Below are 18,951 nucleotides of genomic sequence, written 5' to 3' on the forward strand. Positions count from 1 at the left end.
CCTGGATTCAGGAGGACCTGAGTTCAAATCCGGCCTCAGACACTTAACACTTACTAGCTGTGTGACCCTGGGCAAGTCACTTAACCCCAGTTGCCTCATTAAAAAAAAAGTATACCATAATATCATCAACAAAGAGCAATAGTTTTATTTCCTCATTGCCTATTTTTATTCCCTATATTTCTTTTTCTTGTCTTATTTCTAGTACAGTGTTGAATAATAGTGGTGATAATGGACATTCTTGATTCCCTTCTGATTTGTTTTTCTAAGATAGGGTTAAGTATTTTATTTCTTCTTTTATTCTGAGAAGTTTACATTTTGTAAATATTAATCCTTTTTTCTCAGATTGTCACTTTTGTTGGCATATAATTGGGCAAAATAAGTCCTAATACTTTTAATTTCATCTTCAGTGGTGGTGCATTTACCCATTTCATTTTTTGATAGTGGTAATTTGGTTTTCTTTTTTCCTTTTAAATCAAATTAATCAAAGGTTTATCTATTTTGTTGGTTTCTTCATAAAACCATCTCCTAGATTGTTTTTTTTTTTTTTAAATGAGGCAATTGGGGTTAAGTGACTTGCCCAGGGTCACAAGCTAGTAAATGTTAAGTGTCTGAGGCTAGATTTGAACTCAGGTCCTATTGAATTCAGGACCAGTGCTCTATCCACTGTGCCACCTAGCTGCCCCTAGGTTGTTGTTTAAGTTAGTTCAATTTTGTTTTTTGTTTTCATTTTCACTTCTATTAATCTTTTCTATGATTTTTCAGGATTTCCATTTGGGTGTTTAATTGGGGATCTTAAATTTGTTCTTTTTCTAGTTTTTTAGATGCATGCCCAATTCATTGATCTGCTCTTTCTCTCTCTTACTGATGTATGCATTTAGAGATATACATTTTCCCCTAAGTACCGCTTTGGCTGCATCCCACAAATTTTGGAATGCTATCTCATTGTTGTCATTCTCTTTAATGAAATTATTGTTTCTGTGATTCATTCTTTGACCTACTCATTCTTTAGATTATTTTCCAATTAGCTAATGCTTCCATGGCCCTTTATTAAATGTAAGTTTTATTGCATTATGGGTTTGAAAAGGGTGCATTTAATATTTCTGCTTTTCTGTATTTGGTTGTGAGGGTTTTATGCCCTAATATATGGGTAATCTTTATGAATGTGCCACATACAATTGGAAAAAAGTATACTCCTTTCTATCCCCATTCATTTTTTTCCAGAGGTCTATCATCTCTAACTTTTCTAACATTCTCCTCAACTCCTTAATATCTTTCTTATTTATTTTATGATTATATTTTTCTAGCTCTGGGAGGAGAAGTTTGAGATTTCCTACTAGTATAGTTTTACTGTTTATTTTTTCTTGTAATTAACTTTTCCTTTAAGAATTTGGATGTTATACCATTTGGTGCATATGTTTAGTATTGCTATTACTTCATTGTCTATGGTTCCTTTTTTAAAAAAATTTAATTTTTTGTGGGGCAATGAGGGTTAAGTGACTTGCAACATATACCTGTTAAATAGTACATATAACATATGTGCTGTCAGTATTTATGTATGTCTATCTATCTATACCAGCCCAGATCTGTGCATGGTTATCCTAGCCAGCCTTTTGTGGAAAACTTCGAGGTGGGAGAAAGGGGAAAGGGTGTTACTACTTGCTAAGAAAGCCCATTCCATTTGCAGATAGCGTTAATAGTCCAGAAGCTTTTCCTAACTTGAATCTAAACTAGCACCTCTGCAACTTTCACCTTTCACCAGTTGCCTCTGGATCTAAACACAATTTCAGTCCATCTTCGGAGGGACAAAAACTTGGAGAGCTTTTATGTCTCCCCCAATTCTTTTCTCCAGGTTAACCATGACTGCCAAGTCCTTTGCCAATTCTGGCTGACTTTTCTAGTTAATCGATGACCTTCTAAAAACCAAACATAAAACCCCAGATATGATCTGGTTAGAGCAGAGCACAGGAGGATGGTCACCTCACTCCTTACTTTTTTTTTTTCGTGAGGCAAATGGGGTTAAGTGACTTGCCCAGGGTCACACAGCTAGTAATTGTTAAGTGTCTAAGGCCGGATTTGGACTCAGGTCCTCCTGACTCCAGGGCTGGTGCTCTATCCACTGCACCACCCAGCTGTCCCCTCACTCTTTACTCTTAATGCAGCTAAGTATGGTGTCAGCTTTTTGGCTACCATAGCTTCTGGCTCATGTTGAACCCACAGCCTCCTTAAAGCCCCACATAGTTTTCCACATAAACTCTTGTCTAGCCACACCTTCTCTGCTCGGTTGATCCATCAACCCTGTAGGCAGGGCCTTCTGACTCCCACTTCAGTTAACAAAACAAATGAGGTTTCCACAAAAGGTTGTAACAACAGAATTTTATTAAATGGTTTGCTTAGGCAGAGCTTTATATTTAACTAATAAGGGGTCTTTTCATTTTTTTCTCCTGAGGAATTTTACGCCATGCCTGTAATTGACTTCTCTGTAGGACTGGTTTTTGGGGGTAAAAACCTGCTTCTTTTGATTGCTTTTTGGTGCAATTACAAATTATGTACCTAACTGGAAAGTAAAGTCTCAACCTACTTCCCAAGAAAAGGATGTTAGTGGAAAAGTAATAAAGGAAATAGGTATTTCCTTGTACCTTTTATTAAAAAATCAGTTATCTAATGCGGCTAAACAGAGGACCTGGGATATAGGCCAAAATTGCAGCCAAACTACTCCAGGAAGGCCTGAATGTCTGGTTTTATTTTTAAGTGTAATTTTCACATATGACAGGTGGCTCTGTTCCACATTGGAGAGTAGACTTCATTTGCACAGGAAACTCAAATATTGGTCTCTGGCACAAGAAAATGTCTCTCAGGGCTTAGTAATATATAATTTGATAGAAAAAAATTGCCTTCAGAAAAATTTCACAAGTTTTACTAAACATTTCAAGCATTTCACAGCTTTCATATATTAAAAAAAAGGTTTCCTTCCAGAAATGTAGCTTATTTACAAACTAAAATCTAATCGCTATCATCAGAAGCCCGCTCAGAGGCCTCGTTGTTGGAGGCTTCTGGTTCCGAGTCATTCCCAGAGCCCCTGGCAGAAGCCTCATTATCGGAGGCTCTCTCTGACTCCCGGTCTGAATCAGCACTTGGTGAAGCTGGCCTCGACTCATTGTCAGACCCTGCAGAGCGGCTCCTTCCCGACTGGATGGACTCATTATCAGACTGTTCAGACACTGAGCGCCTCCTCTTCCGAGCTGACTGGTCACTGTCAGAATCATCCTCTGACTGTTGCATGCTGGACCTCCGGGGACTGCCAGCTTCACTCCCAGATTGATTCGGGTTCTCGTCAGAATCACTCTCAGACATGACACGTTTCTTGCGTACATCACCATCATCTGAATCACTATTGCTGTTCCTGGCATGTCTGACAAAAACAAAAGCACCAGTTATGCTGATGGCCCTCACTCTGGGGATTCATAAAGCAAGGAGGAATTTGCATAAATGAAATGCAAACAAACCCCATGGGGATCTTTACTGGGGTAACCTGGGGCTTTTCATCAAAATTGAGAACTTCCTAATCCCAAACACAGTATGAAGCAGAGAAAAGAGGGGTAAAAGTATGTTCTTAGGAAACTTTACAGAAGGCAAAACTCCACAACTCATTGGCATAAAAGTCTCTCAGAGGTCTAGAGAATGTTAAACACCTAAATTATAGCAATGTCTCTGGGTCTAGTTTTCAAAGATTTGGAAAATTCTTCCAAGAAGAAAGTTTTTCTACAGGGCTTGATGCTCTGCCAAATATGCTCAAGTGGGGGGTGGAACAAAAGGCAGACACTCCTATCCTGGGAATCAGGACCTCTTTGTGTGCCCAGGGGGCCAGGAAGAATTCTATCCCACTCAAGGATGAAATGTACCAAGAAACACAAAGCGATGGTGACCCAACCAACCCATAGAATAGGAAGGAGAATAGCAGACACCTGCCAGTTAGGGAACTCTGGGAAGAGAAGAAAAGTCAGCACTACTGATAGGATCCCTCAACTCCACAGCCCTCCTGGGTGGTCCAAGAACTGCTATCCTGGCTACCAGGAAAAGCTGTATATTTCCAAGAAGTCCTAGGAAATACAGCTCGGTTCTCATCCAGGGCTCCAGCATTTATCCACATCCCTGCTTCAATGTCTCTAATGCTCAAAAAGCTCATGGCTGTCAGACGTCTCTCCTGATGTTTCACCCAAACTATGAACCACACCTTTTGTTTATTTTTAGCACATCAGGCTCTTCGAATCAGTAAATAGGTAGGTGGCCGAGAAGGGAGAGTCATATATTTAGGAAAAGGACCATGGTAAATTTCCTGAAGACCATGCCACCACTGCAAAAATAGCCAACAAACTGGACAAAATAAAGAATTGTTAGGAATTCTAACAACTTAAGATGTAAAAAAAGCACTTTGGATGAAAGCATGCTTAAGAAAATTGTGCATGAAATGGTGTAATGAAGGACAGAATCTAACAAAGTAAAACTGAAGCGGGACAGATGTAATGCCTTATGCTTTGGTTCAAAAAAATCAACTACATAAAAAATAGGAGGGCAAAAGCCATGATTTGAGAGCAGTTCATATTAAAAAGCCTTGAGTGACTTTAGTTCAACATGAAATCAACTATGTGTCATGGCTGCCAAAAAGCTAAAATGATCTTCGGTTGCATCAATGGGCCTGCACAATGTCCAGAATTAGGAAGGGGTCAGACTGTGTGCAGTTCAGAAGGGACATTTACAAACTGGCTTATACCAAGATGAGACTAATGAGGGCAATGAGGTGTTTGGGAAGCACCTCAAATAAAAAATGATTAGAGGAGAAACATAGAGAAGGGTTTCTAGAGGGATCGGAGAAAGAGGAAAAAGACAAGTTAGCTGTCTTTAAATACTTAAAGGGCTGTCAGGGCAGGCAATGAGATTGTTTTCTTAAAGGTGAGAACTTGGTCCTGTGTCAGCTCAATGTAGGAAGAGCTTTCTAACAACTGATCCTGTCCCAGAATGGAATAAGCTGCCTTGGGTAGTCTTGAGCTTCTTGTCGCAAGAAATGCTCAAGTAAAGGCTTGATAAACATTTGGAGGGAATGCTGTAACGGACACTCAATCATCACGTGGGGATTGGTGACCTCTAAAAGATGGCAGCATGGGGGCTATTGCTGAAGTCACACAAATGGGAGGGAAAGAGAATACAGACTTGTTCGTCATGCCTCAATGAGGAAGCCTGTACAAAACAATCTAAGTCCAAGAAAAGAAAGCAGTATTTCACACGTGAGTCATTACAATCAGAGGACTCATTAGCTCAAGAAGTATATATACTGAAAATAAGGAGAAATGCCAAAAAAGCAAAGAAGAATTCAGTAATGGTGAATGAAGAGAAGAGGAATGTTTCAGGGCACATTCCCTATGCTGTTAAGGCTGCTGTCAAAGAAGACAACTCTCTCCCTTGGCAACACACCCTTTGGTGCCTGTCAGAAATAGAATCATGGACTGAATAGCCCACTGGTCTGAATAAGGGAGACAATTTTTATGCTGTTATAATTTGGCAGCCTGAAAGCTGACGTCTTAGTATTATAATGGGAGAAACCCCTAGTACAAAACTCTCTTTCCCTATTCATCATTCCCAGAGCCCACCATTCTTCTCCTGGGGAGGGAAAATAGAAGCAGGGAGAGAAGAGGAAAAACACAGAAGACGCTGTGTACTAGCAAAAGCACTCAGACCTCACCGTGTTGTCCAAACTCCATTCCCCTTGGTACAAGAACACAAAGCTTTTTCAAGCAGCCAGCCTTACTTAACAATTATTTTCATCTACACACATTTCCGCAGCAGAGTAATTTGCCAAGGGAAAAATACCTACCCCTCATCAGCAATTTTAAGTTTATCTTCATCTGAAGAATCATCACTTGATGAGATTATGGCTTTTGACTTTATCTTTCCTTTCATCGAAGGAGGCAGCCGTTCTGGCTTGGGCTAAACAACACACAAAACAGGGAAAACTTTAATTGTAGGTAATTTTGTTAAACTGATTATATAACACAGAACCAAAGAGTCACTAAATAACTCTGAATAAGCACTACCATTTGTGCCCCATGATCCCATTCTGTGAGGGTGTTATTTTCAGGGTGTACAAAATGATACTCTCCCACACCCCCCCATAGTTCCTGAAGTTTACTCATGGCAATTAGGGCCTCCACCACCTTCCTCCATGCCATTCTATCAACCTTATTTCCCATTACTCCTCATCATGTCTCCTATGAACCAATCAAAAACAATTCCCAACCTCACTGAGTATCTTCCATAATTTACTACCCTACCCAATCCCATATCTTTGCTCCCACTTTGTAGACAGCTAGTGGGCACAATGGATAGAGCGCAGGGCCAGGAATCAGGAAGACCCGAGTTCAAATCTGCCCATAGATGCTTACTAGCTGTGGGACATTGGGCAAGACATTTAATCCCTGTTCACCACAATTTCCTCATCTGGAAAGTGGGGACAATAATAGCATTTAACTCCCGGGCTGTTATGAGGATAAAATGAGGGAATAATCACAAAGCTCTTAGCACAGTGCCTGGCATATAGTAAGAGCTGTATAAATGTCAGCTATCACTGGTTATTATTCAGTGAGTTCCCCCTCTGACCACTACCATCCTGACTTGCCCTCTGCATGGTATAGCCCCAATGCTACCTCCTCCCAGAGTCCTTCCCCAGCTAGAAAACTCGCCTCTCTCGAGGTCACCACACTTTCTGTTCTCCTTAAGCTCACTGTCTGGGCTTTTTACTTCATTTGTAAACATCTCATTTCCCACAAAACTCTAAGGTTCTTGAGGGCAACTGCCTTATTTACAGCGAGTACTGAATAAAAGAGAAACACTGTGGTGGAGTGGAAAGAGAGATGATTTCAGAATCCAGAAGATCCAGAGCAAGTTCCCTAGGCAATGATCTAAGCTGAGAGAAATTGCAAAGGTGTGGCTCTGCACTGCTGGAGAGTTTCCACACACCAAATGAAAGCACAAGTCCAGCCCCAATCCCTCTCCCAAAGTGAAAAACCCACAGGGTAGACTTACAGCCTTCTTCTTCTCTGCCCGAGGAGGGCGACGTTTTTTCGGCCGGGGGCCATTTTCAGTCTCTTCCTCATCAGATCCCTCATCTCCCTTTGGTGGTCTTAATGAAGACAGAGACAAAGGATATACTGAAGTCATACTGCTGCCTGTGCATGGACGATGCTATGCTTTTTCATGGAAACATAGATATTTTGTGTCCATAACTACACTGTAAAGTCCTCAAGGACAGGGACCAGACTTTCTCTTCCTCCTTGAGCCTTCCACTATGTATGTGCCACAAGATGGCGAAACCTGTGCACTCAAGAAAGACGTGCTGATGGATTTAGGAAACACCAATCCCTTCCTGTTAATCTAATGCAGGTGAGCTTTACACATGTTTGTGATAGGCAGTCACTTAAAGGGGACCATCTGAGGAGCAGAGGCTCTTTTGCCCCCCAAAATGTCTTCCATAAAGCTGCTGAAGGTAGAATGTTGTTACTCATTTTCCAAATGATTTAAAAGATCAGAAACAAAAGGTCTACGTTCAACTTTAGGGACAAAAACCATGAATGTACAGATGAAACATGGAGATGCTGTAAGATCTGTTATAGTGTGAGGTCTTTCAATATCACAGTATTCTTTGTTGCAAAGAAAACTATCATCTGAGCAGGGATCCTTAACTGTTTCTGTCATGGTCTCCTGTGAAGCCAATGAATTCCTTTCTTATAAAAAATGTTTTTAAATACTCAGGATTACAAAGGAAACCAATATATTGAAATAGTTACTCAAACTTCATAAAACAGATTCAAAGCCTCCAGGTTAAGAACCTTTGTCTTAAAGAAAAAGGTGTTACTTGAAGCCGTGTTCTGGCCAGCTCCATCCCACAGATCCCTAACCCACCTTCTCTTCTACCAGTTTTTTTCCCCTGACTTGGAACTATATTCCATGGCTACCTTGGTCTATTTTCCTCTCTCATTTTCTTCGTATATTTTCTGTTTTTCTATGCTGATGAAAAAATACAAGGAAATAAGAAAACTGTCAAGAACCATAGGAATTGCTTATGTTCACTAATAACAGAGCCAGCTAAACTCTGAATGCCACAATTCATTATCTTCATTATAGCAATGCAGAAGGAAGATGGGGGTCAGGGTGGTGTAGGGGTAGGAGTAGGGGGGAAATGGGGAGAGAAAAGGAAGAAGAGAATGCTGCTCCTTCCCCAGTTCCTTCTGAATCCATCCAGGGTCTTGATTCTTCATAAGACAAGAATCATCACCTTTAATCCTTCGAGAAAGATGGGGGAGCACCAAGTCTTCCCATTAGCCCTGAAGAGCCTGGCTCTATCATCTGACATACAGATTTAATTAACCTAAGGACCCTGGGCCTTGCCATCTGCCCCTCTGCTACATTCTGAGTACTTTCTTCCACTTCCCCTGAAGTTAAATTGTCTTGTATGTGCCGTCTCCTCCAATCGGACTGTCTTGGTTTTTCTGTTTGTATCCCCAGAGCTTAGCACAGTGCTTGGCACAATGTCAGTGCGTTAACAGATGCTTTTCCATATATTCATTATTTGAGGACTAGTCTAGCGAAATATGAAGAGATCACTAGAAAAACGGATACAAGAGGATGAGTTTAGGGCCCATGACAATTCAGAGGAGCTAGATGACACAGAGTATTGGAATCAAGAAGACCTGAGTTGGAATCCTGCCTCAGACCCGCATTAGTTCTAAAGGCTGGTCTGCATCAGGAGAAGAACCATACTGGGGCGTCACCACAAGCCCTTCCAACTATCAAAGCGCAAACCACGTGCCAGAAGGACTTTAAACTGTTCTTATACTTTAGTACAAATCTGTGGAAAACACTTTGTTTTCAGGAAGGTAAGAACAATGGCTGAGGGCGCCTTCAAGACTAAATTACCTCCTCCGCTTTTTCTTCTTCCTCTCACCCTCCTCTTCTTCCCCTTCTTGCTCGCTTCCACTGCCCTTCCTTTTCTTCTTCTTCTTGGACACAGGCATGTCTTCATCAGTGTCATCATTGACAAATTCATCAAACTCACCTCCCTTCTTAGAACGCTGAAACCCAAAGGAAATCAAATCCAATTATTCCCAATAAGTGGACCACATGAATACTGATAAAAAATAGTAAAAAAGGTATCTATAACTATTTCCCCTACAAGAGCTATTTTTACTTTACAGCCCCACTGAGGCAGTTACATGGAGCAGTGGACAGAGCGCCAGGCCTGAGTCAGGAAGACCTGAGTTCAAATCCAGCCTCAGACACTATCTGACCCTGGGCAAGTCATTTAACCTGTTTGCCCCAATTTCCTCAACTGTAAAACGGGGTTAATAATCACACCTCCCTCCCAGGGGTGTTAAGATCAAATGAGATGTCTGTAAAGTTCTTAGCATAGTGCCTGGCACACAATAGGCACTTCATAACTGTGTATTTCATCCTTCTATCCATTTCTCCCTTAAACCCCATTTAGTTAAGTACCCAGGGAATGGCGCCTGAGCCAGGCATTCTATAGTGACAGAACACTAGAGATGATCTTTTTAGCTGGGGGTTGGGCTTATTGGGCCCTACCACCATCACATGAGGTTTACACACCCTGCCCCCGCCGCCACCACCACCGCCTCTCTTTTTTTCCTTTGTCCCTTCGGTTTCTCCAGTGAACATGAGGATGTTCTTGGTCTTCTCCACATACTGGGCTCGCTGCTCCAGGAGCTTCTTCTGCTCTTCTTTCTCTCGAAGCCGCTTCTCTTCCTGTGAAATACCAAGAACAAGGGAGGCAGTCAGTCAGTGTGCCCCTCATGCACATGCCTGGGGACCCCGGCTGTGCACACAGTCCCTGCAACCTGTTGGGTTTCCCCAAAGATCCACCTCTGCTGATGGGATGACCATGCTGAGTGTCCCCAGAGTCCCCCCCATGCAGCCACACCCCACATTGAACAAGCCAACAGAACCTGTTCCTTCAGCAGTTTCTGCCGTAACAATTCTTTCTCTTGCTCCTGCTTGGCCCGTAGCTCCCTCTCCTCTTCATCCTGTTTTCGTGCACGGGCCACGTGATACTGAGCCTGGCTCAGTAAATCAGAGCACTGCCTGGAACAATTAGAGAAGCACAGGTTGTGGGGCCGAGCCTCATAATGCAAACAACCCCCAATATTTATGTCAAGCTGAAATTCACAAAAATAACCGTTTATTTAATCAAAAACATATATTCAAGTTCAAAGCAAGGCTAAGAAATATTTTTTCATCTGAGAAGAGGGAAAGATGTCAAACTCAGACTCATCCGTTGTGACTTGGACTTGGGAAGTACATTTGATTCTGAGGACACAGCAAATAACACCCTGGTCAGTTACTGAAATCTGAATAAACACCACAGAGTTCACAATGCTTAGTGCTGGAAGGAACCATCAAGATCAGCCCCCCCCCCCAACTTCTTCACCTCATGGACACCCAGAATGGCTGATTATCCATAATTAGTGTTGCAAATTCCCTAAGAGGACACCAGGTCTTGGTCTGGATAGGGAGGATACACAGAACGGTTGAGATTTTTAGACTGCCATATCTGAAAAGGACCTTAGAATCAATCAGTCAGTCAACCCACAAACACTTATCACGCACCTATTACGAACCAGGCAGAGTACAGGCAATGACAGAGGGGTAAATGAAAAAACAAAGCAGTCTCTGCCCTCAAGGAGCTGACACTGTATTTGGCAAAACATCACACCGGCAAATAAGAGTGACTACAAAGCAGTACGACAGCCTGCATTTACAGATGGAGAGACTAAAGCCCAGAGAGGGAGAATAAAGTCCCCTCCCCTGTCACACAGGCAGGAGGTAAGCTGCAGAGCTAGGAACAGACCCCATCCATCTAACGCTTCCCAATACTTCAACTCTCTCTCTAGACCCGCCTTGGGCAAGTCTAGAAGAATTCACCTTCGATTTTGTTGTTACATTTTCCAGGCAATCACTAAGGGTATAAAATAATGGTCACACCAGACAAAGTGTATGGTCACATTTCAGCAATATAAAGACTCTCACCTGGCTTCCGTAGCAGCGAGGGCCAAGTCAAATCTCATTTTGTCTCCTACTTTACTCAAATAACTAAAATACCTAGTTTGAATATGGGGGGAAAAGGATATTTAATAGTAAGTTGAGAGAACATTCTATACACTATTTTAGAAATTATGCAATGTCTAGAGAAAAAAATCACTTTAGAATTTTAAATATGCTTTACAATTTAAAAAACCCTTTAAAAGACCCATATATTGGTTTTTGAGCATGACTCTATGACTCAACTTCCACCAAAATGCTATTATATCAAAAATAAAGTGAGATCAGTAACATTTTAAAAAGCAGACAAAATATGCTTATAATTAAAATCAACAACCAGCAAAGTTATCAGCAATAATCAAGAATATTTTAACACAGCAAAGTTAATCAAAATAAGGAAATCCATATTTAAAGCTGTCCTCAGTTAAATCAAAAATCAACCTATGATTAAGCCAGGCTGTCCTAAAAACCACTTAGTAAGTACTTATTGTATTCTAGGCACCTGAGGGAACAGAAAGAATTATTAAATAAAAGGTTTCTGCCCTCAAGGAGTTTTTAAAAAAATCAAAATATATGAGATGTTGAAGGCAAAAGGTTTCACTACTAGCTTTAAAATCCTCTAACAATATTGGAGGGCATGTGGGGAAATTGGGATATTAATGCTCTGTTGGTGGTGGTATGAACTGATTCAACCAATCTGTAGAGCAATTTGGAACCATGCCCAAAGGGCTATAAAATCATGTATACCCTTTGACCTAGCAAAACCACTACTAGGTCTGTATTCAAGAGATAAAAAAACAAAAAGGAAAAGGACCTATGTGTACAAAGATATTTGGAACAGTTCTTTTCTGGTGGCAAATTTGGAAATTGAGGAGATGACCATCAATTGGGGAATGACTGAACAAATTGTGGTATGTGATTGTGATGGAATACTACAGTGCCATACAAAATGATGAGCAGGATGTTCTCAGAAAAACCTGGAAAGATTTACATGAGCTGATGAAAAGTGAAATGTACTGTGTACAAAATAACAGCAATATTGTAAGATGATAATCTCTGAATGCTATTCTCAGCAAAACAATGTGCTAGCTATTCTCAGCAATATAATGATCCAAGAGAACACTGAAGGACTCATGAAAAATGCTATCCATCCCCAGAGAAAAGACTGATGGTGTCTGAATACAGACCGAAGCATACTTTTTCATTTTATTTTCCTTGAGGTTTTTTGTCTATTTTTTCTTTCACAACACAACTAATACGGAAATGTTTTGCATGATTACACATGTATAACCTCTATCAAACTGTTTGAAAGGGCAGCTAGGTGGCCTAGGGATAGGTGGCTTAGTGGCCCTTAAGTTGGGAGGACCTGAGTTCAAATCTTACCTGATACTTATTAGCTGTGTGACTCTGGGCAAGTCACTTAACCCATATTGCCTTAAACATCTGGGCCCATCTCCAATCATCCTGATATATAGATCTAAAAAACAATTGCTTGACTTCTCAAAAGGCGGGCAGGGGGGCAGCTAGGTGGCGCAGTGGATAGAGCACTGGCCCTGGATTCAGGACTACCTGAGTTCAAATCCAGCCTCAGACACTTAACACTTACTAGCTGTGTGGCCCTGAGCAAGTCACTTAACCCCAATTGCCTCACTAAAAAAAAAAAAAGGGGGGGAGGGAGAGAAGTTGGAACTTAAAAGTTTTAAAAAGGATGTTAAAAACTGCTTTTACATGTAATTAGGGGAGAATAAAATACTAAATAAATTTTTAAAAAATCCTATAACAGTCAGTGTCCATGAAGAGGGTAACTACATAAATGGAATTGTGGGTTATTGGGTTTTTTTAAGTATTGAAGAATAAATACTGCAATAAGTTAGAGAAGGGCTCATGTAAAAATAGTTTGCCCAGGTCTTATATTGCTGGGAATACATTAAATCCCTTACATAATATATTCCCAGAAATACTTCTTCCTTATTCTGTACTCAAGAAATTAATACCCTTTGTGACCTCCTGATCAGTAGATGACTACAACTAGGCTTGAAGCAGCCTGAGGGCAGGAAAACTAGTTGATCTTTAGAGCTGTCTTCTCTTGGCGCCTCTTCTCAGTACCTTGTACGCTGAAGAAATATCTGTTGGACGAATGAGGAAACAGTGTTCCAAATGCCATTTCTAAAAGCTCTTTCTTTACCTATGGGCAAGTTCCAGTTCCTTGACCGCATTCAGCACCTCCTTGAGGTTACTCTTCTCATCCTTAAGAACAGAAGTAGCTAGCCTCTGAAGTACCAGAGCCACGTTGAACATGAGAACAGTATCACTGGGTGCCACATGTCTGGCCTGTGTTTGTACAAAGCAAAAGGAAACAGGTTCCATGAGCTAAGCTACCGGAGAGATGCATGAACAAAAAGACCTGCTGCTGGAGTAATCTCATGCCACCCCAACCATCCAGTCTGCTTTGGGTTACAAACTTCTTACTGTAACGATCAGAATGACACCACCTGCTGGAGAGCTACTGTAGGAAAGCTCTGCCGTGAGGAGAAGGCGTCTGAGGGCAAGCCGTGTGGTCAGTTCCTTGGCGTCAGGAAATGACATTTGCTCATGGGTCCTATCAAAGCTACCAGCCAATCAACTTGAGGAGCCTCCCATTTCTGGGAGGAGGACATGAAGTAGGAAGTGGATGCTGGCAGAAGGGTTCTCTTCTCTTTTGGTTCCTGACCTCGCCATGGCAGGTCAGATGATGGGGTCTCTTAGAAATAGTTAGATTTTTACCTTTCTCTCTGATCCTAATGCTCTTTAATAAATACTTAAACACTTAAATACTCTTGCTAAAGCTTATAATTTATTGGTGACCACTCATTAGATTTTAAATAGTATAGCTAGAATTTTAGTCCCTTACATTACCTTCAGCAAAGTCTGTTTGCACTCCTGCAGCTTGCCACACTTGAAAAGGGCACGGGCCAAATATAGCACGACCTCTGTGTTCTGGTGTTTGTAGAACTTTCGGAGACAGTTTTCATACTATAAGGAAAAGAGAAAGCAATTGAAATACAACAGATTCCAAGACCATTCCAGTTTAACAGCATGTGTCCATGCAATTAAAGTACTGCTCCCCAAAAGGGCAAGACCTTTTCAAAAGGTTCTATGGTTTCAGAAAATCATCTCAGTTGTGTTTTTGTTTTAACTTTCCTCAGGATACACTTTGGTAACATAAAGCTGGACCATTCAAAAATGTATTTGAAAAAGCTGTTTTTGTTCCATAATTTGGGGCCAGAAGAGTATATGAAGGACTAGGTGAAACAAAATATAACTTTAAACAACATCCATATGCCCTCCCATATTTTCTTCCTAGCCCCATCCATACAGTCTCTCTCTCTCTCTTTCTCTTTTTTGGTGGGGCAATGAGGGTTAAGTGACTTGCCCAGGGTCACACAGTGTGATAAAATAATGGAATCTGGCAGATGCCCAGGGGCCCCACCTGATTAAGTATTGTTTGAATTGGGTAAGAATGAGAAACTAAGTACCTACTTAAGGATGATTGGATGGGGACCACACCTGGCTAGCCCTGAGTGACATTGTTCTCAGAGATAGTGTACTGCCGACATTAGCAAGAGACCACCTTCAAGTCCAGTGAAACAATGGATTTGGATGACACCAACCAATCAGCTTGAAGCAGTGTGTTAGGACTGCTTCTGTTCCGGACCTATCAAAAGCTTCCACACTCAGTTTGTGGTTGAAGCAGGCTCATGGTGGAGGACTTGAGGAAGAATAAGACCAGGCTGGAACTCTAGGCGAGATAGGCCTTATTCTTAACTCCACATGTTCTCTTTTTTCTAATACCTAGTGTGCTTTAATAAACGCTTAATGCCCAAAGACTGGTGCTAAAACTTCTAATTTAAGGTGACTACACATTAGATTTTTTAGACCATACCTTTAGATTTTAAACTTCACAACAGCTAGTAAGTGTCAAATGTCTGAGGCTGGATTTGAACTCAGGTCCTCCTGAATCCAGGACTGGTGCTTTATCCACTGTGCCACCTAGCTGCCCCCAACCATACAGTCTCTATTCTCAACCCTGTCCTGGCTCAGCCCTACTGATGGTGGTTGGGGCCTGCCCAAAAAGCAAGAAAGGAGTCCACTAGCTACTCAAGATGACCAAGATAAATCAAGACAATTATAGTATCTCACACAAGAACTTTCCTGTGGTTTTTCTTATAGGTAGAATGGCCTCCAAAACGATTACTATTGCAATAAGGTTCTTCTGTATATTAAGGCTATTTTCATGGCCTGGCAGATGGCAACTGGTTGAGTTAATCTCAATCACTACAATGAATGCACAATAAATGCCTTCTTTGGTCCCCGTTCACCTAAATCTCACTGCATAAAATAACAGTAGCTAACATTTACATAGTGTTTAATGGTTCATAAGACACTTTACATTCATTATCTCATTCGATCCTTAACAACAGCTACATGTGGTAAATAGAAATGTTATTACCAGTTCCATTTTATAAACAAGTAAACCAGGCACAGAGAGGGAAGTGGCAAGGCATTTGAAAAGATGAGCTCTGAGACTGGCATTTAGATTTCAGGACCACAAGTTAAAACTGTATCAACAGTGCCTAGCTAGCACCTAATAGACATTTAATAAATGCTTGTTGATCAACAGGACTCTGGTCAGGGAAGGAGTGCATCTAAGAAGGACCAATTAAAATGTATTTGCTGGGAAACTTGCAAATGGAATCAAAAGAGCTTAAACTGAAAAGAGGGATGGAGAAAACTACTACAAATATCCACGAAGCTGGATACTATAAAGAAGAGTTATAATGTAAGACTAGAAAAAAGAGATCCTCTGAAATTTACAGGAAACAAAATCCAAGGAAGGAGCCAGTTACTTAAAACCCTTGGCCTGAGATGTTTAAACACAAATGTACCAAGTATAAGAAATATGCAAGGAGAACAAGAGATATTAATTGAAGGAGGCAAGTTTGACCCCATAAAGATCAAGACAACATGAAACCCATGACTGGGCTCTCTCCCTTATGTATAGACAGTCTTCTATATTAAGATATATTCATATGAGAAAATCTGGGAACCAAGGCAGGAAGCACTGAGATAAAGATCAAGGATACTGTATTTGGAGTATCTTTTTTTTTCAGTGAGGCAATTGGGGTTAAGTGACTTGCCCAGGGTCACACAGTTAGTAAGTGTTAAGTGTTTGAGGCCGGATTTGAACTCAGGTACTTCTGACTCCAGGGCTGGTGCTCTATCCACTGCGCCACCTAGCTGCCCCACATTTGGAGTATCTTAAAGACTAGTTAGACTAAAAGAGGAAAAAGTGAAGAATTTACTAGAGAGATCATAAGCTTTACACAGGAACATGCTCTAGTAACAATGGGGGGCTTCAAATACTTGGACATATGCGGGCACATTCTTTCTCTCCCAAGAGCAGATCAATTTCAGAACTTGTTTTAATGATAATTTCATCTCTAAAAAGGTAGAAGAATGAAAAAAGGAGAATGTGTATTCTGGACCTGGATCTTACCAACAAAGAATTGTCTGCTGGGTGGAAACTATGAGAACCTTCAGTTCAATTCAACAAACACTAATTAAGCTTCTACTATGTGCAAAAGGATGTGACCATTCTATCTTAGAATTTTTGATAGAGCCTAAATTGTTGATACCTAGAAATTCCACTACTTAGGTATACATCCAAAAGAGGCTGATGACTAGAAAAAAGGCCCCATGTACATCAAATATCTATAGCATCATTTTTTGTATTAGCAAAGAATTGAAAAAGTAGATGTCCGTTAACTGGGGAATGGTAAACCAATTGTGGTATGGTACCCTGTAAGAAACAATGAATGTGATAAATACAGACTGAAGCAAACTGATGCAAAATGAAGGAAGCAGGGGGCAGCTTGGTGGCACAGTGGATAAAGCGTCAGCCCTGGATTCAAGAGGACCTGAGTTCAAATCTGGCCTCGAACACTTACTAGCTATGTGACCCTGGGCAAGTTACTTAACCCTCATTGCCCCCCCCCCCCCAAAGAAGCAGAACCAGGAAAATTCTAAAAACAGTTACTACAACAACTCAAAAGGAAAAATAAGAAAATAATCTGAACAGGATACTGCAAATCATAATTAGCCTAAAGAACAGATGTGAGAGGGTACCACTTCTCCACACTTAGAACAAGTAAGAGGACTATGGCAACACTGCATAGAATGTCCTATTTTTTCAATGTGTTGGTTAGTTTTGCTGAACCATTATCTCTTGAAATGTATGTGATGTAGAAACAAAATATAATAATAAAAAATTATTTTAAAAACTTAAAACTATATATATATCCAAAAGTGGAATATCTAATAGTGGCCCATAAGTTTCCTTTCACTAAAGGTATTCAAGGAAAAGGCTGAGTGGCCATTTCTTGGCTACACTGGACTAAATCTCTAGCCCTTTCACATCAGAAATTTTACAATTTTAAGGTGTGTATATTTCACTATCAGATTTAGAGCATTTTTTAACTTACTAAAGTTCAGGTATTACATTATCTTGCCTCAAGTTAATGCATACTAAAAACATAATTATAACAATATTGAATTATAATTAATCCTGGATACCCCCATTAAGTTTGCTCATAATCGGCTCTGACTTGTATTTTTTTTTTTTTTAGTGAGGCAATTGGGGTTAAGTGACTTGCCCAGGGTCACACAGCTAGTAAGGGTCAAGTGTCTGAAGCCACATTTGAACTCAGGTACTCCTGACTCCAGGGCCGGTGCTCTATCCACTGAACCACCTAGCCACCCCTGACTTGTATTTTTAAATGGACACAGTGAGGAAGAATGATAAAAGAATGGTATTTAATTCCACTAGAGGGCAGAAGTGGTTAAGAAAGTGTTTAAGTCCACCAATAAAACTGTGGTCTTAAAACAGTATTTTTATCCCAAATTTTCTATGATCTGAGGAAGAGATATATACATTACCATCTGAACAGCACTGATATATTGCTTTTGCTCCACATAGATGTGTGCTAAGTTTAGCCACACATCACTGATATCTGCAGTTGCCTCTCGTACTTGAGCAAATACATCACGAGCTTCCCGGAAATAGCCTTTGTGGGCCAGCACAGCACCTAAAGAGAAGGGAAATATACAATTTTTTTTTTTAATTTAAGCTGACAGTGCCCAGTAGGAAACCAGGACAAATAAAAAAAAATAGCAAATCATTTCAGAATAATTGTATTTATAGAGAAATTCAGGGTAATAACCTCAGTGTTGAACTAAGATTCACCATCACTCGTCTCCGAATCATAAATTTCAAACTAGTGCAAATATACAAGCCTTACACTACCTATGCCATTGGCAGCATAGAGGTTCTTAGGATCATTTCTGAGGACTTGCTTGTAGATGGCTAGTGCACGATCCTGATGTCGCTTTTCCTAAAGAAGAGAAATAGCAGCATTAGTTAGAGATGCTAGGTAGTGCAGTCAAAGACAGCCAAATCTTACCTTCACTAAATAAAGGTATTACCTTCTCTCGGTCTCTGGTGGGTTGATGCAAAGTTTGTAGCCAAACATTGCCAAGGGCCAGCATAGAATATGTGTCATTTTGAGTGGATGGTTGCTTTAATATTCTTTCAAATTTCTTCTGACCTGGACCCCACTCTTGCTTGGCCAAATGAAGATTGCCAATCAGAGACCAAGCATCTGGATGATCCTAAAACACATATTAAAACATTTTAAATATTCTGGGTCTCAGAAAGTTAAGAATTGGAAGGGACTCTAGTGATTATCTGGTTTAACCCCATCCTCCCTCATTTTACAGAAGAGGAAACTGAGCCTCAGAGGGGAAGGGGCT

General features: G+C 40.7%; 1 protein-coding gene across 1 annotated transcript in view; it reads right to left on the minus strand.

Moving 5' to 3' along the window:
* Window positions 1-2,358: 2,358 nt before the first annotated feature.
* CTR9 (CTR9 homolog, Paf1/RNA polymerase II complex component) overlaps window positions 2,359-18,951 on the minus strand; it is a 30,099-nt gene continuing 13,506 nt past the window's right edge. Inside the window, exons 13-24 of the mRNA XM_043971393.1 lie at window positions 18,625-18,810; window positions 18,446-18,533; window positions 18,079-18,227; window positions 13,999-14,115; window positions 13,289-13,434; window positions 11,092-11,163; window positions 10,011-10,146; window positions 9,655-9,810; window positions 8,965-9,119; window positions 7,075-7,171; window positions 5,867-5,979; window positions 2,359-3,409 (exon numbers count right to left, since the gene is read on the minus strand). Of these exons, the coding sequence (XP_043827328.1) occupies window positions 3,001-3,409; window positions 5,867-5,979; window positions 7,075-7,171; window positions 8,965-9,119; window positions 9,655-9,810; window positions 10,011-10,146; window positions 11,092-11,163; window positions 13,289-13,434; window positions 13,999-14,115; window positions 18,079-18,227; window positions 18,446-18,533; window positions 18,625-18,810 (1,824 nt within the window). The 3' untranslated portion in view covers window positions 2,359-3,000. The remainder of the gene's footprint in view (window positions 3,410-5,866; window positions 5,980-7,074; window positions 7,172-8,964; window positions 9,120-9,654; window positions 9,811-10,010; window positions 10,147-11,091; window positions 11,164-13,288; window positions 13,435-13,998; window positions 14,116-18,078; window positions 18,228-18,445; window positions 18,534-18,624; window positions 18,811-18,951) is intronic.

Source organism: Dromiciops gliroides, chromosome 6 (assembly GCF_019393635.1).
Source record: "Dromiciops gliroides isolate mDroGli1 chromosome 6, mDroGli1.pri, whole genome shotgun sequence".
Classification (NCBI taxonomy): Eukaryota; Metazoa; Chordata; class Mammalia; order Microbiotheria; family Microbiotheriidae; genus Dromiciops; species Dromiciops gliroides.